Source organism: Aspergillus aculeatinus, assembly GCF_003184765.1.
Source record: "Aspergillus aculeatinus CBS 121060 unplaced genomic scaffold BO66scaffold_67, whole genome shotgun sequence".
Taxonomy (NCBI): domain Eukaryota; kingdom Fungi; phylum Ascomycota; class Eurotiomycetes; order Eurotiales; family Aspergillaceae; genus Aspergillus; species Aspergillus aculeatinus.
In genome coordinates this window covers 154,243-178,158 of record NW_020291536.1, presented here as the reverse complement: position 1 = coordinate 178,158, position 23,916 = coordinate 154,243, and the positions used below count along the sequence as shown (strand labels likewise).

At 51.9% G+C, this 23,916-nt stretch overlaps 8 protein-coding genes across 8 annotated transcripts; 2 read left to right on the top strand and 6 right to left on the bottom strand.

Annotated features, from left to right (window-relative positions):
• Positions 1 to 357: 357 nt before the first annotated feature.
• BO66DRAFT_415362 (uncharacterized protein) lies at positions 358 to 1,559 on the bottom strand (the record flags this gene model as incomplete). Its single annotated transcript, XM_025649534.1, has 3 exons — positions 358 to 1,078; positions 1,211 to 1,270; positions 1,354 to 1,559. 3 exons carry the CDS (start codon positions 1,557 to 1,559, stop codon positions 358 to 360), a joined length of 987 nt encoding a protein of 328 aa, XP_025499019.1.
• A 581-nt stretch (positions 1,560 to 2,140) lies between these two features.
• BO66DRAFT_216920 (uncharacterized protein) lies at positions 2,141 to 3,259 on the bottom strand. The gene has a single exon (XM_025642635.1). The coding sequence runs from the start codon at positions 3,005 to 3,007 to the stop codon at positions 2,360 to 2,362; it is 648 nt and encodes a 215-aa protein (XP_025499018.1). The 5' UTR covers positions 3,008 to 3,259; the 3' UTR covers positions 2,141 to 2,359.
• Positions 3,260 to 6,564: 3,305 nt separating this feature from the next.
• On the bottom strand, positions 6,565 to 9,488 carry BO66DRAFT_395676 (putative signal transducer). Its single transcript, XM_025648275.1, has 2 exons — positions 7,310 to 9,488; positions 6,565 to 7,234 (listed from the first exon to the last, which is right to left on the bottom strand). Exons 1-2 carry the CDS (start codon positions 9,240 to 9,242, stop codon positions 6,819 to 6,821), a joined length of 2,349 nt encoding a protein of 782 aa, XP_025499017.1. The 5' UTR covers positions 9,243 to 9,488; the 3' UTR covers positions 6,565 to 6,818.
• Positions 9,489 to 13,279: 3,791 nt separating this feature from the next.
• On the top strand, positions 13,280 to 17,468 carry BO66DRAFT_216850 (putative RNA binding protein Jsn1). Its single transcript, XM_025642634.1, has 2 exons — positions 13,280 to 13,894; positions 13,975 to 17,468. Exons 1-2 carry the CDS (start codon positions 13,656 to 13,658, stop codon positions 17,330 to 17,332), a joined length of 3,597 nt encoding a protein of 1,198 aa, XP_025499016.1. The 5' UTR covers positions 13,280 to 13,655; the 3' UTR covers positions 17,333 to 17,468.
• A 578-nt stretch (positions 17,469 to 18,046) lies between these two features.
• BO66DRAFT_334549 (MT-A70 family) lies at positions 18,047 to 19,627 on the top strand (the record flags this gene model as incomplete). The annotated part of the gene is made up of 2 exons (XM_025644210.1): positions 18,047 to 19,333; positions 19,397 to 19,627. 2 exons carry the CDS (start codon positions 18,047 to 18,049, stop codon positions 19,625 to 19,627), a joined length of 1,518 nt encoding a protein of 505 aa, XP_025499015.1.
• A 45-nt stretch (positions 19,628 to 19,672) lies between these two features.
• BO66DRAFT_395673 (ubiquitin carboxyl-terminal hydrolase) lies at positions 19,673 to 20,925 on the bottom strand. Its single transcript, XM_025648274.1, has 2 exons — positions 20,703 to 20,925; positions 19,673 to 20,632 (listed from the first exon to the last, which is right to left on the bottom strand). The coding sequence occupies exons 1-2, from the start codon at positions 20,752 to 20,754 to the stop codon at positions 19,932 to 19,934; spliced, it is 753 nt and encodes a 250-aa protein (XP_025499014.1). The 5' UTR covers positions 20,755 to 20,925; the 3' UTR covers positions 19,673 to 19,931.
• A 125-nt stretch (positions 20,926 to 21,050) lies between these two features.
• On the bottom strand, positions 21,051 to 22,418 carry BO66DRAFT_395672 (putative mRNA decapping hydrolase). Its single transcript, XM_025648273.1, has 3 exons — positions 22,260 to 22,418; positions 21,437 to 22,135; positions 21,051 to 21,357 (listed from the first exon to the last, which is right to left on the bottom strand). The coding sequence occupies exons 1-3, from the start codon at positions 22,333 to 22,335 to the stop codon at positions 21,113 to 21,115; spliced, it is 1,020 nt and encodes a 339-aa protein (XP_025499013.1). The 5' UTR covers positions 22,336 to 22,418; the 3' UTR covers positions 21,051 to 21,112.
• Positions 22,419 to 22,551: 133 nt separating this feature from the next.
• BO66DRAFT_395671 (ribonuclease H2 subunit C) lies at positions 22,552 to 23,815 on the bottom strand. The gene is made up of 4 exons (XM_025648272.1): positions 23,496 to 23,815; positions 23,351 to 23,428; positions 23,076 to 23,287; positions 22,552 to 23,023 (listed from the first exon to the last, which is right to left on the bottom strand). Exons 1-4 carry the CDS (start codon positions 23,647 to 23,649, stop codon positions 22,982 to 22,984), a joined length of 486 nt encoding a protein of 161 aa, XP_025499012.1. The 5' UTR covers positions 23,650 to 23,815; the 3' UTR covers positions 22,552 to 22,981.
• Positions 23,816 to 23,916: the final 101 nt, after the last annotated feature.

Sequence of the window (23,916 nt, the reverse complement as noted above, 5' to 3'; positions counted from 1 at the left end):
AAGAATCACTTCGTGAGGTCTAGCTAAAATGCTCGCCACTATCCGCCTTTTTACAAGCCCCACACCTGCTTGCTTATTAAAGAGTCTATCCCATAATATGCTGCTGTTGTCCATGTTCAAGAAAAAAAAGAGTTGTTTCCACGCCTATCGCCCATGACATTGTTTCTCGCATGCTTTCTATCATGTTCCCTGTCCAATGATTGCAAGTGGATGATAAAAAAAGAAAAAGAAGAAGAAGAATAGAAGGATGAAACCATTGTTGCAGTTGGCACGCGACCCAGGTGTGTATAGTTGAGGAACTGAGGATGATTTCAAAACACTCAACTATGCAAGTACGTGAAACAGCTAACTTAGTGCTCAGACAGAACGCATAGGCACATCGGAGCTCACTGCACCCAAGGTCGTAGTCAGGGTAGATGTCTTGTTGAGAGGCTTATCATTCCACAGTGCACTGCTGGCAGGAAAGATGGACCCATCATTGGACATGTCAACGGGGGAGACGTCCTCAGCCTGCACATGGACGTGAGGAACTACCAGCTCAACCCCTTTTGCCGCACTCGAACTGCAAAAGTGCGGGTTGTGGCGCGGCGGCAACGGACGGTATGCCGGATCGTGCATCTGACTCATGTAATCCGACGCGTTGCTGCTGAATGACGACGCGACCGTAGACGGCGTATGGGTCAGCGAGGGAACGGGTCCCGTGCTACTCATGAGAGTAGTCAGGCTGGCGGAGCTGCGATGACCGAGCCCAGGGCGGCGCAGCGGCACACCACGATCATCGTTGTGGAACTGGGACAGATACTTCCAGGCATCCGAGGTTGCCACTGAATGAGCACCGTTACCCATCGGTATTACAGGCTTCCATTCGCTGGGATCCTGATCCGTCTTGATATCAAGCCACTCGCCGGGTATCCGGGCAGAGCTGGACAATCTGGTGGAGCTTCTTGTCGGGGTCAAGGGGGCGACAATCATCCGAGGCGACATTAAAGGCGAGCTCGGAGGAGTCGAAGAGGAAGACATGGAGGGAGCAGATGAGAAGGATGCTGAGAGTGGTTTATGGGAGTCCTTGCGACGGCAGCTATAGATAAGATGAGTGTAAGCATGAGAAACCGGATGTTGAGGGCGGATAGGGGCGATGAGGTGAGATTTAAACAACAGAGCTGTGCTCAGTGGCTGGCAAGTATTGTGCACGATAAGGGGATTCTCATACCTTTCACTACAATAAAGAAGAGTATTGTCTGGCACTGTTATCTGTCTCTCGCACATGGCGCTGTTGATCAATTAGCTTTGAGTGAACTTTAGATAAGAGAATAGACAAAATGCAAGCCAAGAAGAAGCAATCCAGGCACATACCAGAAATTGAGGAAGCTGGCCGCCATCTCGGGTTGCCGGTCGTCTTCCACCTGCAAATGCTTGTTGGGCTGTCCAGAGCCTAGCTTTGAGATGGAATGATTCACCCAGGAAGTGCCTCTCCGATGTAGTGCCGGCCGGGAGGTCCTCACTTTAGTGGCATTTGAACCCGAGGGTGTGCGACGATGATGAAAAGCGCCTTGAGTCATTGATGGCGGTGAAGGGGTATATGTATAGGGCAATCAAAAAATAAAAATAAAAAAATATACTCGTCCAGAGGCACCGAAGTGGCTCTATCTGAGATAGTTCGGCGGGTGGTACCTTGCGCCGATGGAGGCCGCGTCCAGTTGTGGAGCACGAGAGCTTCCCCTGATGGGGTCAGAGTATGAGGGATTTGCGACTAGCAGGGGGGGAGGGTCAAGTGCACAGCTGGACCAACCAGCTGGACCAGCCTGTCTCGGATAGTGGAACTGAGAGGTACTGCAGTTCCCGTGATGGTAATAATGCCTCGCACTTGTCCAGAAAGGAGGCAATGATTGAAAGCATGTGCTGGATCAATCCGACGGAATGACCTAAGAATACAGATCTGAGCGCCCTTTTTTTTTTGTGTTTTCTTTTTTGGAAGGGAACCCCAGCAATGAGGCAAATATGTAGCAGCCGGATTGCAAATTCTTTATGATGATAATGATGCCGATAAGCTTTTCAGAGTGTGTATCGGTGTATCTGCAGTGGCACGGCAATGGTCAGATCAGTCACAAGAAATAAAGGCGCAGTTCCACTAAAACGGGAAGTGGCCGACTTGTTGGACGGTTATCAAAGGCCTCTGAGTGGGGAGAGATAAGGGACTTTTTTCCAACAAGGCATAATAGATTTTAGCCTGATACGAGGAGGCATACATACCAATTTTTATTTTCGTTGTCTGGCTTGCAGAGAAAATTGAATTTCCTGCCCCCTTTTTTTCTTTTCTTGTAATTGTTGGGGATAAGAGAGGCCGATGACGATATCGTTCTCAGGGTACACCGCACCGCACGTGCAACGGCTGATGCCAAAGAAGGGTGTTGTTGTGATCCCGTTGCGGGATTATTAAGTGGCGGTGATGGGTTGTCGTGCAGCTGGCTGAGAAGTAAACCCAAAAAATCCGCTCGGAGAATATTGCGTGACCAAGGGATACCGAGATGAGGTACACAAGACACAAGAATCGTCGATGTATAAGAATGATGGTCGATTCCGGTCCCTTCTTGGAAAGTCGATCGATGGATGTATGTCCGATTGCCGATGAACCGATGGGAGTGGGAGTATGACGAGGGAAAGCAGAGGGAGGGCGAGAAGGGGGGGAGGAGGAGGAGGAAGATATGGTAAATATAACTGAACAGCGGGGAATTCTAGAACTGAACTCTATCCGTATACTTGGGTAGAGTAGAGCAATACCACCTAGATGAGAAAAGGTCAGCTTTTCTTCCCCAAACGATTGCGCATTATTTCCCCAGGGCGAGGTGACAACCGCCGAGCACGTCAAAGTCCACCCTTGGAGAGTCACGCCATTGCGGTCTAGAACGGAGGGATTTACCCCCCCTCCCCTCCCTGTTGGCCTCAGGCACCGCAGTCGACGCGCAATCGTGTCTTCAATTGTGTTTTGGAGAAGACCATTGAGCAACATAACAAAAATAACACCTGCTTACCTCACCACCAGCTGGAGCCTGGATGACCTAATTGTCCAATGCAAAGTCACAAAGTCAACTTAGTTACTCGTAACTGATACTCCGCAGTTACGGTCTGCACTGACGCACTGGGGACCGTTGCAATCGATCTCCGCTGGTTGAAACAGAATTTTCGCTGGATGGTCTCTAAATTTAGTACCTGGACGCTGTGACTGCTCTGGATCCGGTGGAGAGAATTGAGGTCAGACTGAAGGAAAAGAAAGAATTAGATTCCAGCCCTCTCCGGATCCGTTGTTCGCCTTCCCGCATTCTTATATTGGAATTCTAATCGGCATACCTACAATCGGCACTCCAGCGTTGCCGGAGCGGGGTACTGTACATGTACATACAGTAGTAAGTTACTTGGAGATAACCTAGGTAACTACGGAGTCACTTCCACCGAGCCTTGATTTCCTACGATTTCCTACACAATCCTAGGTAACTACTTTACTTGAACAAGTGTGATGACGCTTGGTTTTGATTTAGCAGAGCCATTTGTCGGTTTGATTCCTAGCCCATCACATCACATCACTGTCCCTTTCGATTTCTCTCTGGATTTTTCCATAACCGACCGAACCACGCTTATCGGGTCGAGAGGGAAAAAGCTCAACCCCTCCCAATCATGCTGTCGTATCCGGATGACATGTCGTCTTGGCTTCCGGACGATATGGTCTACGCGGGGCTTCTAGGTCTGATCGTCAACACCCTTCGTTGATTCGGGCACCCATCATCGACCGAGGGGCGTCAGCTGTCAATCCCTCCTACTCCACCGCTCTTGGTCTAGAGTCTCAAGGGCAGTGTCTAAGACTCCGAGTACAAGGAAGGGATAGACCAATGCTTTACGTACAAACTTACACATGGTAACTAGTGCGTCTCCAGCGCGGACTCCGTCGTGTATCTGAAATTGCGACGACCCCTAGTAGGATCTGTGCGGTAAGATCAGCCGCCGTTTAGATCCAATGATCGCGCCATATGGCTCGAATGCAGTGCATACCGGTAGTACAACACGTACACGCCCTGAATACCTGTTGACCTTGGTGGTGGTGGGCAAACAAGGAAGGTTCGAGACTGCACTTCATTATGGAGTACATGCTTTATCTTTCCACCGGTTCATCCACCTTGGGGGTGTGACGCCATCAATACAAATGTCTGGAAGGGTATCTGGTGTTTATCGGTAGAAGGGGTACAGAAGCAAAGAGAGTTCGGCGGGGTCAGCCACAACAGGAACGCTTCCATGATTCCGATGCTGCTCTGATGAAAGGGGACAAATTTTTGATAAATAAGGACGACGAAAATAGATGAGACAGGCTTAGGAAGGAAAGGAAGCGCATCAACGGCTTGCGCCTACAAGGTCCACGGCGATCAACGGAGTAGACAAAGTCGGAGAGGAAATTATTGCCCGGCCGCCGAACTGGAGGCGATGTGGTCTATGATGCCATTGAGATAATAATGTAGAGTCAATGATAGTGGGGTAAAGAAAGCAAAGGGAAAAAAAAGCAATTTCAACGCTCATCAAGCGCACCATGCAGTTCTACGATAACTGCAACCACAATTCAAGGCATGATAGACGACAAGACCCTATCTCAATCACAGTCTTGTCCAAATCGTGCCGCCTCCCTCATTTATGAATAGTCTTTCTCTATCAAATGAAAACTCTTTGCCGGTCTTCCCTACGGTGTCGTTATGGATGAAATATACTGAGTATTTGACTCAAGGCGGATGGACCGGTCGTTCCAGGAATCAACTTCCCTTTCCACTTGTCTGACGAATAACTCCGGACCAAGTATCGACTCATTGCACTTTCAAACTCCGAGGTCCACCGATCTCGACCGTGTCAGGATCTGTTCTGGACTTCTGACAAAGCGAAGCCACTTTCTCCAGTCTGCGTAGGTAAGTCGCTTACGTGGACCGCCGGGGAAATAATCTTTGACTTTGCGAAATTCATTGACGACAGCCTCACTTCACTTCAAACCTCCGCCTGCATTACCTAATGATGTACAGGATTTCAGTTTCAATAAACAAAAAAAAAAGCAAATAGCATTTCCGAATCCTGGTGACTGCCACAACGGCTCCCTTCCATGCTGCCAGTACGGAGTACATCGTAGTTACAGTATCAAATTAGGGTGCAAACGGCTATTTTCCCCTTCCCGTCCCTCCATCAATGAAGATACTTACTGTATCTTCGACCTAAATTACTGCATTCAGCGGGAATGCCGATGCGATGCAGCCATGGCCGTGGCTGTTACAGTGCCTGCCTGCCTAGCAACTTACTGTACCTACCTACCCCTCCAACCCCTTGGCTCTTTATCTCCAGATAGATTGCTACTACCTATCTTTCTAAACGCCCCAAACTCAGTGATCACCGTTCACATCCTACATAGAAGACAATACTCACATTCCACCGGGCCGCAGGAAGATCATCGCCCATCCACCACTCTCACTCTCGCTCTCGCTTTCGCTCTCTGTAATTGTTTTTTTTGTCGGCTATCCCGCGCCTTCCTCCCTCCCTCCCATCATCCCATTACTATCACACGCCAAATTGCCTCATTAGGGCAGATAAGCACCTGTATACAATATACAGTACTAACAGTACATCCTCACTCCAACCAAGCTAAACTAATCTTCCCTACCGCGCCGCCTCACCAATCTACATACATAACAGTACTGTACATACAACCAAGGCAAGCAATTTACCTCGACTTTCCCACTCACGTTAGACGTTGGGCTCGAACAAACTCTAACCCCCCCAGAACCCATTCAGCGTAAGAAAAAAAAAATCTCTCACATCCAACAATTTCCGTCTTATTGAATTTGATAACCAAGGAACCTTCTCGTTCTCTATCTGCCCCTCGCCCGCATTCAAATCAACCCCAGACGCGGGGGCCGAAGGGGGAGGGGGGGGGAGGGTGGTTTTCCGCACCAATGCAACATCACTCACCCTTCCGCATGTACCGACTGGTACGGAACAGGAACCTTCAGGCTGGGGGGTTTCCCTTATTTCCTAAATCGAATTGGCTTGTCTGCGCATATGCACTGCAGAATCTGCGTTGGGTAGGAGGGCCGAGGATACTACATCACTATAAGTTGAAGTATATAGCACAGATAGGGTGGGGACTCGGCGGCTGTTCGGCTCCTTGGCCAGCTACCAGTATCCACCAAATAACTTGTGGGGTGGTGGTGGTGAGTATTCAAGTCAAGCGTGCTGGTTGCTTCTAAGTTTGAACGGGTTGTGTAGTGAGATAGCGGTATAGATTTCAGTGGAGAGTACCTCGAGTCGTTGATGTGTGGACACGAGGTGATTTTGTTATGGACGCCGCATGTGGACCGCTGCGCCTTTACTGATACTAACTTTTATCATTCTACGACGTTGACTACTGGCGAGTTGATGGTGAGCTGGAAAGAAGCGGCAGCAATACCACACTAGCTTACCCATGGTGACCAGATGGTCGGCGGTTCTCTACGTTCCCACAATGCATGAAGCACCTTGATGGCCCCTGTTCGATGCGGGAGCAACTATGGCATGCATAAATTAATGTACTGCAACATGTTTACAGTAGACCAGGCGAACGCGAACACGCCTCAACTATGACCTGTTTTCCTAGCATACTATCGTGTGGTAAAGGGAGCATTGGTGGATGAGGCTATAGCAGCCAGGTGCAATCGCTCTAGGCATATTGTAATAATTGACATGGGTATCATTGAATGGATCAGAGTGTTATACAGGTTGAGGTAGAAAGGCGGAAGTTGGAGGCAGCTCAGGCTGCCATCCAATCATCGATCAACCTCCATTGGATCTCCCGTGGCCGCTGGGGTAGGAGCGGATGCAGCAGCCGAACCAGGGTCAGGAGTAGCGGTATTCGAGGCCTCAGCTGCAGCTGGAGCCTTTGGTTCCCCGTCCGCTTTGGTCGCAGGGGAATCGTTGGTAGCCTTATCGCCCGCAGTGGGTGGTGCACTCTCCTTGGTTTCCTCCTTTGCTTCAGGTCCGCCCAAAAACCTGGCCGGCACTCCACGTGCAGCCACTCCAGCTGGGCCGACATAGCACCCAAGCATTGGGCTCCAACTGAACTGTTGCGACACGGCGTTTCGGATTTCGTGATACGCGTAGGCGTTTGCGAATGGAAGAGACGTGTCAGGGTCTCGATAGCGGGAGGGAAGTGATGTGATCACACAAAGGGATGAGGAGATCTCTATCATGCTTTTTAGTCTATTTTTCTTTCTGGAGGATGCATGCATTATGTGGGTCAAGGGGATGGTTGACATACTGGTCAGCCTCGGAGGCTTTTTCGCATTGAAATAAATGCTGAACTCGCGACTTTGAGCCGTCTTCTCATCAAAGTTTTCCAAGATCGTCAGGTTGCGTCCCGTCTGTTCAATGACTGAAGGAGGTTGAGGGACCTCTACTTGTGGTGCGTCTCCAGTGACGACAATTGGCTGATTAGCATGCACCTCGGGAGTATCCTTCTCGGACTGTGTTGGGACCAAGGCATCTTTAAGTGAGTCGGCTTGGGAAGGTGCTTCAGCAGTGGCCGGCACTGCAGTAGGCGAGAGCTCCCCCGAAGCTGCGACTGCCTCTACTACTTGGCCGGCAGCTGCAGGAGGCTCAGGAATTGGCTCCTTCTTTCCATCGCTGGGATTTTCCTCTGTAGGTTGTGTGGCTTCGCTGGGTTTTGGTTGTGTAGCTGGCAAGTCTACCTCAGGTTGTTTTGCGGGTTCGGCCGCAGAAGTCTCGTCGCCAGAGGGTTGCCCTGAGGACTGCGGAGCTTGAGCTGCGGTTTCTGGAGCCTTTTCTGGCTTCTCTGCTTCGAGTTTCTCAACTTTACTCTCTGCCTTGTCGGTTTCTGCTTCCCCACCCTGTGAAGCCGTATCCTGAATGGAATTGTGTGGTTCTGCATCTTTCATTTCTGTATCTTTAAGCTCGACATCAACGGGAGGCAATTCCGACGACTTCTCGGTACCCGACGCCTCTACGGGCGCGGAAGTGGACGGTTGCTCCGGGACAGCGGCTGAAGCCTCTGCAGGTGCCGATGCAGTTGCAGATGCAGATGCAGCTTCGGGAGCACATGGGGAGGCTTCGCCATCGGCATTGGTGGTTTTGCTTTCTGATGGCGCATCGGCCTCTTGAACTGGGCGAGAATCAGTTGGTGATACTTCTGAAGGCTCGGGATTTCCCTTCACGGGGTCCCCTCCAGCAGGTTCAAATGGATCCTTGGAGTTTTCGGCCTGGTTGGTAGCGGGAGGGGCTGTTTGCGACGTGGCAGGCCCAACAGTAGCACCATCCTCGGTCGGCTTTTGCTCCGTCACATTTTTCCCTTCTTTGTCCGACTTCTTGCTTTTCTTGCGTGTAGTGTCCTCCTTTTCTGGCTTGGGGGCGATATCGACTTTGCCGATGCGCGTTAAGCGACCATCGGTCCATGTAGCTATACCGCTCCAGTATGACATGACCGGGCCTTCGAGACGACGGTTCTGCAGCGCCTCAATCTTCGCTTTTCTTTCCTCGGCCTTTCTCTTCTCCATTTCCTCCCATCTGTTGAGACTCTTGCTATTGTGCCGTTCTACCCTCTCTGCTTCGGCAAGACGTTCGGCCTGCGTCATCTCCTTCGGCTTGAATTGAGCTTTCCGCTTCGCTGCCTCCTCCATGGTCGCTATGAGACGGATGCGCTTCTCCTCGCTATCTTTGAGTCGTGCATGCGTGAGTTCCTTGTTCTGCATGGTTTGTCGACGAGACGACGACCTCGTTGGCCCTTCTTCGGGGGTCGGAATCCACGAAACGCGTTCGGACTTCTTTTTCGGCCGGGGGGCAGGCACTGCGGACACGGCGGTGGGATCGATCTTGACTCTCTTGGCGGCTATCTTATATCGAAGGTCGTCCTTCGCTCTCTTCTTCTTCTTATCTGCCCGCTCTTCCTTCTGTAGTTGCTGTTCGCCTTCAAAGTCGTCGTCCTTGGCACTGGGTCCCTGGTCGTCTTCATCCTCCGACGAAGAATCAAAGCGCATATCATCCTCCTCACCACCCATTTCCTCTGCATCCACGGCAAACTCATTGTCGTCTTCGACTTCTTCAAACAGCAGTGCAAGGTCGTCGTCTGCGGCAGCATCCAGAAGAGCCGACATGTGAAGCCCTGCGGTGCTTCTTTTCGCGCGTCCCTGGACGAGCGACTCGACCTGGGGTTCCTGGATTTCATGTTCGTCGGCCATTTTTCGTAGTCTCGTTGATCGAAAAGGTGTCCCTCGGAGCAGGTAAAGCGAGCTCGTTCAGTAGAAGCCGACCGTCAAGCCACGATAAGACACGAGTCGGCTAAGGCGCGTCACGTCACAGCAGCTTCACCACTTCTGCCATGTGTCTCCACTTCTCCTGAGACACTGATGTGGGTTGGGTAGTATATATAGAAGAATAGTGATGGCAAAGTGAATTTTTTGACTAGATCATGCGACTAGCGGTGCCGACAGCTGCGCTGCGGAAAGGCAGGCAAGCAGGCGGTGCGGAAATTCACCCTCACTGATCTTGTTGCCCCGGGCATCAACATCTTCACGTGACATGTGGTCAGATCCCAGATCCAGTGAACATTCAATAGGATCTCAACGGGTATTTGATTTGATACAATTGAACTGGTTTTAACTCTGACTCTGGGCAGAGTTAACCTAAACATTAACAGGAACTCATGTGTCTACCTGGTACTACACCTGAAATGAGCTTTTACAACAGTCAATTTCGGTAGAAGTAGGTACGGATACTATGCTGCTTACTATTTGCGGTCACTGCATTAAACAGGTGCTACATGCAGGTAAAGCTCCTCAGCCCTGGGCTGACTTGTGTTCACTGATATCAAGCCTGAGGCTGTGAGCTGTTCCCATTCATATACTGCTCTTATGTCAGTCTTACACTGATTATACTGAGTAAAGATGAAGTTAATTGGCGCCTGTTGCTCTCTGTTCCTTGGTCAAGATATGACGAAATCAAAACAGAAAGGACTGAACCCTTGATGTTCAAGACACCAAGCCCTTGCTTGCCCTCTATGGAGTACTCAGCATATTTCTCCGAGGGGAAAACAACTCCACTGCTTTTTGAAGCCATGACGAAGACTCGCATGGCCAAGGTCAATGATCTGATCTGATTTTCGAACCTCTGGAGAGGCAGGGAAGTGTATGAATGGCTGATTACATGGCAATGTCTGCAAGATGCCAGTTTTTGAGATGATCCCTCGTTCTTGTAGTGAAAACGGTGTCGTGCATCCATCCGGACGTGGTTGTCGTTACAAGAAGCCTTCTTGTCTGAACATGCAGGTTCCTAGGTTCCCTCTCTTTTGAGAACAATGCGACCCAGAAAACAATCTCCTTTCGACTCGGCATGTTGTCGGGGAAGAAATGACTTGACTTCTTCCACTGTTGCAAACACTCGGGATCGGTCTCTCGAGGAGCACAGCCGACCATTCGTCTTCTCCGGAATAAACACAACAATATCTGCATTGAGACAGGACGTAATTATATAGGAGAGCGAAATCCACTGAATTTCCTGGGAATGCCGAGGTCAGATTTGGGATAACGCCGGGTTGCTTTGGATTACAGCAACTGCGATGGGAAGGTCCTCTATAATATAGGTCTAATATCACTGATTGGACTGCCGCCGACCTCGTCCTTTGTGTTTTAAGGACCCAGGTATCACAAGGGACTTGTTAGGGAGTACTTCAACATCGAACATCTACCAAACCACATATCATACCCATAGACGCTCAGATAAGTTCATTCGAAGATGCCAGTACTGTGGCTGTAATCGGTGACCGGCGAGGCCGTAAACATCGAGGATAAAGAATCTTCTACTAAAGTCTTGATAACCACAGCCCTACCTATGTTCAAGTCCACGATCATCCTCACCACAGGTCCCACAAAGGCGTCCACCAGCTCGCTGGGTCGGTAGTCAATGCACCCAGAAGCGACCCATATTCGGAGCTGGTCAATGCTGGGTACCCGTGCACCATGTTGTACACTAGGCTTCTGTCGCTTGTGCATCAGTGTTAGAGGGACAGCTCACTGACCAGAGGGAGGCTCAGCCAGAGTCAATCTCTTGTAGGTGGATAGGCTCTGACGACTTTCGACTAACTTGTAGTCTATACCTTTGGTTAGTTGTGGTGATGATCGCCTCCCCCACCCAAGGATCAGCAGAGGGAAGCGGGCAGGTTGGCGTCCGCATATGGGAGGCGGTGGTATTTCCCTCTGGCCGTTCCCTCTCTCCTGAATCGATGTCTTTGATTACGAATAGCATAGGAAGACTAGAATGGTTAAGCTCTCGAGTGGTAGCTTAGTGTCTTGAATACCAAGATAACTTGATTGATCATATGGCCACGGACAGAAAGCTCCTTTTGTTGTCTTTTTTGTAATCACGGAGCCGGTAGCTCAGGATAGTCAAGGATCGGCTTCATTGGTGACTAAAGCTCCTCAACATGACCATGAGTCGTACTTAGTATGTTCTGGTCATTACCAGGAACCGCAGTTTCTGGAATGATGGGGTCCTTTCTTGAATCTAGCATGAGACCAATCAAAGGTGTGTTTTATAGCGGCATGCCGAATACGATGCCACCGTATATCCGCTGCAAGCCTGAATATAAATTGTTCATCATAGAAAGACAAGTCGCCAGTCTGCGGGCGCACGAGAATTACATCCGTGGTCTCCCGGCTAGGCGAAACTAGCACACCACTAGGATAAAGGCCATTAGTCTAGAGAGAAGGGATCTGTTGGTCGAACTCTTTACATGTCCTACGGCGCGAAGCACTAGGTAATATCTATTTTCCTCTGTACTGTTCTAGGTACTCGTAGTATCGAGCTAAAAACATACTGCGCATACAGACGGACCTTGGAATGCGGGGTTTTAGCATGTTTCAGGGCGAGCATCATCCGGTCGGGGTCAATCAACATCCTCGGTTTCAAGATGTCCAACACGCCATTGGCAGTCTCTGCTTGCTTTCTGGCGCAGGAATCAGCAGCCTATCATGTTGTGTACTTGTTAGGTGCCATGACGAACCACTCTTGGTACTATGTTTCATAGTTATAGGGGCTGTAGGCCAAACTTCATTGTTATTAGACGGTGATCCTGGAGGTGGAGGGTAGTGTTATCACCAGACTATCTGCTGCGTTTATTATATTCAGCTATAGTGATAATCCCTCTTAACTTACTGGGAACTAAGTGAACTCATATGTCTAAGAATCAGGTCTTAGGAGGGAATTCAGGTGAAACATTCTGCCATCTACTGTACAAAACAGCAGGGGGTCGGTCTCTTGCCCTGCCAAGTATGAGATTCACCACAAAAACCACAATATCAATAGGACAATGAATTGAAATCAATCGACTCTCTGTGTTGGATTATTACATGGTTCAATAAGCTTTGCTGGTACCTTAAGAATTCCGCAGTGACAGAAGTAAGAATCATAACTCCGTTCCAATAACAATAAATCCCCAGACCGGTTGAGCCGGCCAACCACGAAGCCGAATATATGACATGCCTGCCCTCTTCCGGGGATCCGGCAAAGTCGAGAGCCTGAGAGAGCTTCCACTCTTCCACTTTCCTTCGTTCCTCGCTGTGAAACTAACTCCCGTCTTTTCCATCCTCTGTGTCTCTCCCGCTCTCTCCGCCTAACCTAACAAGCAACTCCCTCTCCTCCACCATAGCCCACAGCTTCTCTCTCTCTCTCTCTCTCTCTCTCTCTCTCTCTCTCTCTCTCTCTTCTTCCCATCTCTTTACTTTACCCCCTCCCCCTCTCCCTTCAACATCAACCACCCACCCCCTCATCCCCTTCTTCACTTTTCTATCTCCATTGTTCCTTTTCTTTGCCTCCACTCTTAATCTTTTCGCCATCGTATCCATCTTTACCCGTTCCTCAATCTCCGGTCTTTTCCATTCTTGTATCTTTTTTAGGCTTCTGCCCGAACGCGCGCAGTTTATTTCCAGCCACCTCTAGTCGACCGACCTTTTGGATCTCCCGTTCCTCAACGGCCGCCGCGTCTCTTCTCCTGATTTCTACCAACTTTCCTCCCCGTCGCTCGAGTTGCTTGTCCAGACAACACCGCGAGTCTTTACGGTCGTTTCGAGCCGAGCCGAGTGTTTTAGTGGGAAATCAATCATTGAGATCTGATCACGGCGGTAGATCGTGGCCATCGAATCTGGACACTGGTCTAAGACATTTCTTACCCGAGTGCCATACCCGTCGACTTGTCCCCTCATAACGGATTACGCACAGCTTTTCACGATTTTGCACCTCTTTTGCCCTGCTCTTGGCCTTTTGTGATCGTTAGAGCATACGTATTCTTCTGGAACCAGTCCTCGCCGATCCACGCTGCAAGCACATTCACACCGCGCAGCGACGCATCGCGTATTTGAGTACTCTCATACCCATACGCAGAATTGTTCACTGCCTGTTCACCCAAATTCCGGCGGTTTATCGCTTCACTTCTCTCCGTCACCCTAATAATCGGACTGGCATACGAATCGCGCGAATTGGCTCTTTGACTGAACAACAATTTGGCAATCCCTACGGAAACCATCATCCTTTGTTATCATCCTCAAGTGCGCTAAGTTTTAGGTGTCCGCCTTTGTTGAGGTGGAGGGATATAATACATAATGTTACCCGTTTCACGACCCGAGGGCCACATGAACCTCAATTATATTCCAACTACCCAACCGATGTCGGGAACCAGCACGGGGCGCAGCTCTCCTAGCGATCTATCAGGGTCTGCTGGTATGAAGCCGCCATTTGGATCATCAACCGGCCTGAACGGTGCTGCAGGCTCCATTGGAAGTGCGAGGCTAGGGGCTGGATCCCCATCCCATGAACTCGGTGCACGTTTATACTCGAAACGGTAGGCAGTTCTACGTCCGCGATGAAGTAGAGTTGTATTTGAATGCCCCGATGACTGACGTTAGCCGCTCTTCATTCTAGCGCACGTGAAATTCAAGCAGAGGAAGGTGTTTCTCCCAGTATCTGGGGTCCCCCGACCAGTGGCCATTCAACCCCCCTGCGCGAGAACATCCCCGAGTCCCCAAGCCAAGAAGGATTTCCCGACTTAGTGCCCACCTCGAGCGGCTCGATGAATAGCACTGCTCGAAGAGCTAGAGCTGGGACCGTTCCCTCGAGGTTCTCACCCGTCGGTGCGCTGAACGAAGCGAATCTTCAACAACCTTACATACCCCAGACCTCAAGGCCTACGCCTTCGACCAGCCCTTTCCGTCCAACCGGGGTTACTGGCATTGACACAGGCGCAAAGACTGCAACTACCGCAGGCGGAAATAGCGCAGGCTCCCTCTCGCGTCTCCGAGCTGGCTCTATGCCGCAGCGAGCAAATTTCCTCGGAACCTCCGGTCCATTCGGGCCGTCTCTGTTTTCGACTAGCTGGGCAACAGGCCGCGACCGGGCTACGACACTAACAAGCATCCGATCCTCTGAGGGCCCGGCTTCGCCAAGTCATTCGTCCTTCTCTCGAGACGGTCTCGCCGATACTGATGTCAAAACCTTGGACTATCTGGGCCTTGCCGAAACCCCGCAACAACCGCGAGCAACACTTGTGCGGCCGTCAGTTGACATGCTTCTCCAACAGCAGCAGCAGCAACAGCAGCAGTCTTCCCTTCCTCCGCTACTTGCGGAACTGGCGATGATGAAGAACAACAGCAGAATTCGTTCCTACTCTGTGAATGCCAAGGAAAAATATGCGGATGACGAGGACCTGGAATACGAGAGCCGATATGCACAAATCCCGTCAGGCACCGTCACGCCCTCAGCTGCCGCGACGGCTGCTCAGCTGGCTGCAACTCAGGCCCAGATACACCAGCACAACCTGGCTGTGCAGGCTTTCGCCAATCACGCATCTGCCAGCCGTCCTCGTGCCCGGACAGCTGGAATTCTGGAAGCGCCGCCTCAGCGTTCGTCTATTCGCAACTACCTGGCTACACCATCGCGTCTGGAAAACAGCTTCAGTGCGGCTGATCTCAACATTGCGGAAAGCGGAGAATACGATGAACTGTCCGAAGCCGTGCAGCTGATGCATCTGGGTGGCCATAATGCTGCTAATCTCGGCATGCGGCCTGCGGCGGAAATGGCCGATGAGAACAACCAGGATGGGCCGACTCGCGCACTGTGGATTGGAAGCATCCCTGTTTCAACCACGGTCACGTCCCTCGAAGCGATCTTCAGCATTTACGGCAAAATTGAGTCCACCCGTGTGCTAACTCACAAGAATTGCGGTTTCGTCAACTTCGAGCGCATTGAAAGCGCTATCCAGGCCAAGTCGTTGCTTAACGGCAAGGAGATCTTCCCTGGTGCTGGCCCTGTTCGTATTGGATATGCTAAGGTCCCTGGGAGCTCGGCAAGTGGCACTCCAGGGGTCAATGGATCTCAGTCCTCGCCCACCCCGGATCCGAATGCAGGCGTAAATGGGCCCGATGGTCTGGCCAGATCCGAGGGCGGGCTCATCGTCCCTCAAATCCCAGCTCTTTCGGAGCTCCAACCAGAGATGGCTCAGATCGTTCAGGAGTTTGGTGCTGCTGAAGAGGATGCTCTGAACATCTCTGCTAGTGTTCAACGCGCCATTTCGTTTGATGCGTTTGAGGACGAGATCCCTTCGATTGCTGAACCTAGCCAGACAAGAATGTTTGATGCCCCTCGCCTCCGCGATATCCGCAAGAGGATCGACAATGGTGCCTGTTCTGTACAGGAAATCGAAGAGACAGCAGTTGCGATGCTTCCAGAGATTGCCGAATTGGCGTCGGACTATCTGGGCAACACCGTGGTTCAAAAACTTTTCGAGTTCTGTTCCGAATCAACCAAGGAACAGATGCTGGCGCCGATTGCTCCCCACCTCGCTGAAATTGGTATTCATAAGAACGGAACCTGGGCCGCCCAGAAGATCATTGATGTCGCTAAGACACCAAATCAGATGGGGTTGATCGTTGATGCTCTCCGGCCATACACTGTACCTCTGTTCCTTGATCAGTATGGAAACTACGTACTGCAGTGCTGTCTACGCTTCGGTGCCCCGTTCAACGACTTCATCTTCGAGACTATGCTCAGTCGGATGTGGGAGATTGCCCAGGGCCGATTCGGTGCTCGGGCCATGCGGGCTTGTCTTGAGAGTCACCATGCCACAAAGGACCAGCAGCGTATGCTCGCTGCGGCCATCGCTCTTCACAGTGTGCAACTTGCAACGAATGCCAACGGTGCCCTTCTGCTCACTTGGTTCCTCGATACTTGCACGTTCCCTCACCGCCGCACTGTGCTTGCACCGAGGCTGGTTCCTCATCTCGTTCATCTCTGCACTCATAAGGTCGCTTATCTTACCGTCTTGAAGGTCATCAATCAGCGAAATGAACCTGAGGCCCGTGAGATCGTGCTGAAGGCCCTGTTCTTCAGTCCGGGTGACGAGGTGTTGGAAAGAATTCTAAGTGACCAGACTTCGGGAGCGACTCTGATTTTCAAGGTTCTTACTACACCTTTCTTTGACGAGTCAATGCGCGCCGAGGTTGTCAAGAATGTTTCCAAGGTTCTTATCAAACTTAAGGCAACCCCCAGTCAAGGATATAAACGCCTGATGGATGAAGTTGGTCTATCTTCGCGTGGAAATGCCCGGGACAATCACCATGGACGTGATCACGGACATAATGCGGACAAGCAACAACACCGTCCAACTTCTCGCCAGGCAGCCTCGAACTACGCTCCGCAGCCGCCTTTGGAGAGGCAATATAGCGCGCCATTCCCTACTATGCTTAACCAGAACATGGACGCTACCAGACCTATGCCTTCGGAACAGCAACCCGGTGCCGGAGCTTACGACCCTTACAGCATCAATGGAATGAACAACCTTGGTTCTGCCGGTGGTATCAACCCTCTTGGCGGGATCGGAGGGGTTAACGCACCCGGATTTGGCCAAGACCCCATGATGCCTTTGGCCCAGCAACAGCTACAGTATCAAGCCTATCTGGCGGCGCAAAGCCGTGGCCTTTCGCCGTCCGGGCTGTATCCAAGTCTCGGGAACTCCAACTTTGGGTTTGCGGCTGGCGCTCCTTCAGCAGACAACCTCCGGTCCTTGCAGACTCAGGCTGCTTCCTTGGCCGGGCCTCCCACCCAGCAAATCAACCCAGGCTCGATGTTGAATCAGGCGGCTTTCGCTCCTCAGCAATTCAGCCCCGTCATGAGCACTGCTCAAATGTATCAGTACCCTTCACAGTTCTATGCCCAAGCACAGCCAGCTCAGGCGCAGTCTGCCGGAGGCCGGCGTGGACGTCCAAGCCACCCCCAGCACATGTGAAAGCCCGGGACTCGCCTGTGTGAACGAAGCTGATGTGGGGTTGCCTCCAGCATTGAGGATTCCCTAAGATGCTTTAATCCGCCATTAACTTCAACCTTATGTATAAAGTTTCTCTCTTTTTTTTTCACTTGATCTTTTGTTTGCAGTTTCCGGGATACAGAGTAGTATGGCTATATGCATGAAATGACCTTTGTCACACCTAGACCGACGCTGGATCGTCTTGGAAATGGAGGAAGGACTGATATGAGAAAAAAGTGCTATTGTTTATTGTTTATCCGAAGCATCGTGGTGTTGCCCATGTCCATAAGCATTTAAGTGATTTCATAACCGCTTTGGGGAGGTTGGCTCTAACTATCTCCTGTTCACTATAATCTACATTGGGTATCAAAACAGAGAGCGTCTTGCGATTTTCCAGTCTTTCATCGAGGCCTCTTGTATTCAGATGTTGTATTTTGTACATGCGTGGTTGGGGAGCCTAATTGAGCTACAACGAAGATGAAGTCTAATTCGCATGTCAACAGCAAGCCATTTTTGGCTGGGCCGCCGCCCGGGTAATAATACTTAGGAGGGTAACTTACTGACTCCCGAGTCAGTATGGCGTAGTTCTTGTTGGGGAAGAGAAAAATACCGCAGCGTAATCCAACCAACCAACTGCTCTCTGCTCTAGTCTAGACTACTACCTAGTATACTATTCTAGCTGATGTGCCTACGAGTATGATAGCACCGTCACCATCAGCTATACTCTATCAAGATCCTCAGGCCACCACCTTCTTGATTGATATTCCTGCATCAATCGCTCGCGCGCAGTCACTCTCCCCATTTCAATCATCAGCACTCTTGCCCTCCGCAAGGCCGCCTTCTAATCTTAAAAACGACAGGAATCGAACACTTCTCTCAACACCACCACTGAGGGTGCCATATCCGGCTTGTACAGAGCCGAAAACTGATGCAGCCCGGGCAAGAGTTCTTGAAAGAACCCCTCTTGCGGAGAGGCTTTTGCATTCCGAGATCCTCGAACCCCTGGTGACGGAGGGGTTATCCCAAATACGCAGTGCGCTCGACTCGGGGTTCCAATGGTGTCTTCCGCGGGTTGAGATAGACCCCAGCGCACCGGACCTACCTCGCAATGGGGAAATGGGTGACGAAGCTGCCCTCCCGAAGAAGAGGAAGGGGACGACCGGGCGAACACGCCGCAATAGCCACGGGAATGGGGACGCTGCGATGATACAGATCGAGTCTGCTTCTGCTGCCTCCAATGCTGCGACATGTGCTTCCCTCATTCCCCCGTTGATAGTGTCTCCCGGCGTGAACCGCTTCAGCTGCATGTCGGAGCTCTCCAGCCTCGTGGTCCGCAATACGTCGTTGGAATCAGCCACGGTGCACGCTACCTGTTTGGTGGATCTGGAGAGGACACCGGACGATAAACGATGCTGTCACAAGGGACCTCATCACCTATCATCACGCCCTGTTCCTCACTCTTTCTACATTCCGCCGCTCTCAAGCTTCCTTCAATGCAGAATCCCGATCACAACGACCCCCGTGGCGAACGCAGAAACCCCCATCCCAGGCCTCCCTCACCACCGGAAGTTCGATCTCATTCTGCTTGACCCACCCTGGGCCAACCGCTCCGTCCGTCGCAGCGGTCATTACCACACTCAGACCTACCTCGACTGGGAGTTGCTCACCCAGCGCATTCGCAATGTCCTGTCCGTCCATCTAGTCCAGGACTCTCCCTCGCCCAGCAAGGAGGCGAAGGCGGAGGCCGCTGAACAGTGTAGAGACGGCCGTCGCAGGAGCGCCATCGCAGCCATCTGGATCACGAACTCAGGGAAAGCCCGCAAGACGGCCTACGACGCGATCCAGGGGGCCGGGCTGACGGTCTGCGAAGAGTGGGTGTGGGTGAAGACGACGACAGAGGGTGAGCCCATCACGCCCGTGGGTGCGCTCTGGCGGAAGCCTTACGAGATCCTGGTGATTGGGAGGAGGAGGGCAGATCTTTCTGTCTCTGCCTCTCGGGACGACGACAGCCATCTCAAGTCCCACCCCGCAGCAAAAGACGGCGAGGGGAGCATCACGCGAAGAGTGATTGCGGCTGTGCCGGATGTTCATTCGCGCAAGCCAAACTTGCGCGAGGTCTTTGAGCAGGTGTTTTTTTCTGATCGCAGTCCTCGAGACAAGGCTGGGATGCGGTATACGGCCTTGGAGGTATTTGCTCGCAATCTCACGGCGGGATGGTGGGCGGTTGGGGATGAAGCTCTGAAGTTCAATGCGGAGGAATGGTGGGTTGAGAGTTGATTGGATGGTATAGCATGGCATGGCATGACATGAGTGGCTTTGATTGAAGGCTCAGTCTGTGCGTATATTATCGAGGGTTTGGGTATTTATGTCGGGCTCATTGTCCCAGTAGCCATTGCATTGCTATTGCCCATAACCCGATTGCCCAATTTATATGTGAAACAAAGGTATAAGGGACCACCTTTACCTTACGTCCCTGCAACCTTGAAGACAACCAGCTATATCCCCATTATCGACCCTACTTTGCGGAATACAAGAGCAAGAAACAACATACAACCCCCGTCTCCAAATCCATCCACCGGAATCAATCAAAACTCGGCCCCAAACTCACCAAACTAAACCTCAAATCTGGATTCCCGCCCCGGGCCTCCACCTGCAGGAAGCGCCTCACCCCCAACTCCAACGCCCTCTCACTCAAGGCATCCTCCCCGGGGCCCAACACCCCGCGCTCCAGGGGCCCCTTCCTCCGGCCATCCAACTCCCACAACCGTCCATCCGCCCCCTTCACAAACGCCACGAAGTGCAGATCCACGTTCTCCTCCGCCCGCGGGGCCTGCGTGTCGCCCAGCCGCGCCGCGTCCGCGTGCGCGCTCTCCAGCGCCTTGCTCTCGTACAGCAGATCCGCCCGGCGCCCGGGGTCCAGCGCCTCCGCGTCTTTCACGAGAACATCCAGGTCCGACCCGGCGACGATCTGCCGCCGCGGCTCGCCGTTGGCGACGGCGTGCAGCAGGCCGATCAGCCCGCAGGCGTTGCGGATGGTCTGCTTGAACCACATCACGGGCTCGGCGGGGCCCGAGCCCGTGTAGGCGGGCAGGCCGCTGTCTTCGGTGATCCGGGCCGTTTCGTAGGTCGCGGAGACGGGGAAGACCAGGAGGAGGGCGTGCGAGGGCCGGGGCACGAAGGCCAGGAGGTCCGGTTCGTCGATCGAGTAGACGTCTGTGAAGGCTAGCGTGGGGGGTAGGCCGAGTTGGTGGATTAGGTGGGTCATTACTTCGGGGTTATTTTCTATACACAATTTGTGGTTAGTTGAGGGGGGGCATAGGGTGTTGTTTGGAGGGAGTGTGTGTAAACGTACCGAGGGGCACGAAGGCCTTGTTGGTGGATTCCACGTCCGGGTTGTCGGCCATTGTTGCGGGTGGTAGAGGGAGGAATCAACCGGTGTGGTTTGGTGGTTTCAGATCTAAGGTAATTGCAGGTCTTGGTTTGGACGTGGAAATGAAGAGTTGCGTGGGTGGGAGAGCGTGTGCAGAAAAGTAAGTGAAGATGGTTTGTTTGGTTGGTGAGGGGTTGGCTTTCGGTGTTGCGGGGTTGGGAAAAGTCTCGGGGGATGGGGGGCAAAGGGCGGGCAAAACGTCATCGTGCAAATACAAAACAAATCTTGGAGAAATCGTAGGACTAAGGGTGACTGGAAGAAAAAAAATTGTCATCATGTCATTTCTGGCTCATAACATCAAATATCTAGTGTCGATCTATATGGTCCTCATCTCATGCGGCCAGCGGCTTTTCTCCTCTCTTCAATGGTCCGTAGACGTTCGTCCATAGCTCGCTGGCTTCTCCAAGGAAGTAAGTCAGACTCACATCCGCCATGCCTGCATCCTCGTCGCCGGAGAGAGTCTCTAGCTGAGAGATGAGATTCTCCAACCCAAACGCCTTCCCCGTGGCCTGTGTAGCGCCCGCTTCCAGCATGACGTTGACGACGTGGACATGGAAATGGTAGTATGTTGGCTGGTCTGGCAAGTCAAGCGACTGGTGTTAGCAAAAGACCGTCCAACCGAGGAAAAAAACATATAGCGAAAGAGTCTCTCTCACAGTGCACATAAAGCTTCAACTGATCCTGCTCCAGCTCCGGATACATCTTCACCGTTCCTTCGAGCAGCCGCTGCCGCAGATACTTCAACCACGGGATGTGTCTCTTCTTGAGATCGCGCAAGCTCCAGATATCCCTCCGCTGCACCAGGGCCAGCAAATGTAGCGATCCCATGGTCTTCCGGTCCCAATTCAAGTCCGGCAACATCAGAAATCCATCATCATCAACATCATCATTATCATCATCATCAGCCGCCCCATCGTGGTGTCGTCTCCCCTCATCCCGCAGGATCACATCCTCCTGCTCCGTCCGGCCCTCGAGTATATTGAACACCCAGTTCAGCCGCCCCTCCTCGCGCTTGGCGCGCATGTACGGGCGGACGTGGTCGCGGTAGATCGCCGGCGTCTCGGTGACCATGCGGACCACCTGCTCCGAGTACTTCTTGATGTGGGAGTCCGTGCACGGCCAGATGAGGTTCAGCTTGAGGTCGGGAGGCTGCTGGCCGCCGGCGTCGGGGCTGGAGGACGCCAGGTACCACCGGTAGATGTCATTGTCGCCGAGGTTGGTGACGTGCGTGATCGCGGCGTGGAAGGCTTGGAGGACGGCAGGGGTCTCGGTTGCGAAGGCGGCGCGTTCGGCGATCAGGATGCCCTGTTGGCCATCGATGGCGCCGAGGATGACGATGCGGCGGCCGCTTTGGTCTGTAGTCGTTTAAAACCGTGTCAGTCCACAGTATAGAATCACGATACCATTTAGGTCATTTGATGGTGCGTTCTGAGAGAGAGGGGCGAGCTCCGCAGGTGAGGGGATTGTGGAGTACCGTACCTTGCTTGAGCAACCTGTCGACCTCGAACTTGGAGATCAGAGCCTCCGGGGCAGGACGGTCTGTATTACTGGCCATTGTGAAGAATGGCTTGCAGGAATGACAAAATTGGGGTATGGTTGTAGAAGAGGTCAATGCTGATGATTTTACCCCAGATATTCTTCGTTGGGCAGAATTGTGTTGGCGGTGAACCTCTTATCGATTGCTCAGGAATCGTGGGCGGAGATCCATTGACTATCGTACAGTTACTCAGCCTCTAATATGATATATGCAAACATTTAGTCATATAGGGTTCTCATTGTGACATTTAGAGTTGTTTAACAAAAGTGCAAATATACTCGTGGATAGAAGACGAGTCCAGAGCGGAAAAGCCCCATGTAATCTAACTATATATTGCTCACCCGTGATGCTCGTGGGTGTATACTGTACCTTTCCTCCTCCCGATAGCAAGATCTGTATGGTAGACATAATCCTGGGCCACCCTCATTCGTTTCTCGGTTGTATGTCACGGACTACATCGTCTACACTGATGCCCGCCATGCTTTCGATTTGCGCGTTCGCAGAATGCCGATCGAGCCCCGTCGCGAACATGTTCGGGTTGACCCTGGGCTCGGGGTGAAGAATGCGGCTGTGAAAAAGCTGGCGCCGCTGCGACGAGAGCTGAATCCGTTTGGCTCATTGTGGTGGGCGAAAACCTTTTGGTATTATTATTCGAGGGCGTCGCTCATGAAGACGGCTTCGATTCATTGCTGGGCTGGCCGTGCATCTACAACAAGATCTTTAGTAGAAAACTGGCCAGAAAGTGCATGCACACATACCGCTTCAGCCAATTTGATCCACTCCTCCACCCCCTTCACGAAGGCATCGTCCGCCGCGGGTACCAACTCATGCCCCCAAACCATATACTCGTTGAAGGTTCCCTGCTTCTCGAGAATCTTGACCGGCTCCTCCGGCTGGACTTCCTCAACATCGGCTTCGTTCTCATTGCGAGTAGGGGGCAATACACGGTCTGTGCTTGTTGCGATGACGCCTAAGATGTTATGAGTTGGGGAGTCAGGGAAGAATTTCCGCAAGAAGTTTTTGTTTCCCGCACCTTCATAGCCTTCTGGAATAGCAACCTGTCGACCCTTGAGCCTACGACCGCGGAAATATGCGATCTGTACGTCTTTCTCTGTTGAGTTTTCCCATCAATGAGCGAGCGAATTGCGAGTACGAAGAGCTGGCGTTGCGACTCTTACCTTTCTCGTCGGCTTGGGGTTCCCAATACCGATTCAATGTCTTCACGGGCCCATCGTAGTGGATTTTGCAGGGGAGGATGTTCGGAGTGAACCGATCCGTTGACGGTCGAGCTTCAGTCGCAGACGACTTTGGCGCTGCTTGGATGGCGAACATGCTTGCTTTGTGAGAAGAGATTGGCAGGTGTTGATATAGTTTGCAGTGACTGAAGTATGGCAAGGTATAGAGAAGTCTCAATACCAACTTGAACAATGGTGGAGAATTATTTTTGAGTAGTAATGTTTGATTGTCCCTATTATCTTCTTCGATGATGGTTGCATGCTCGACCCCGGAGAAACGCGACGCGTTGCCCGCGTAAAGTGGGCGAACGGAGCGGAAGCGGAGTGTCTTTCCGTTGTCCACCCGAGTTCATTTATTGCGACT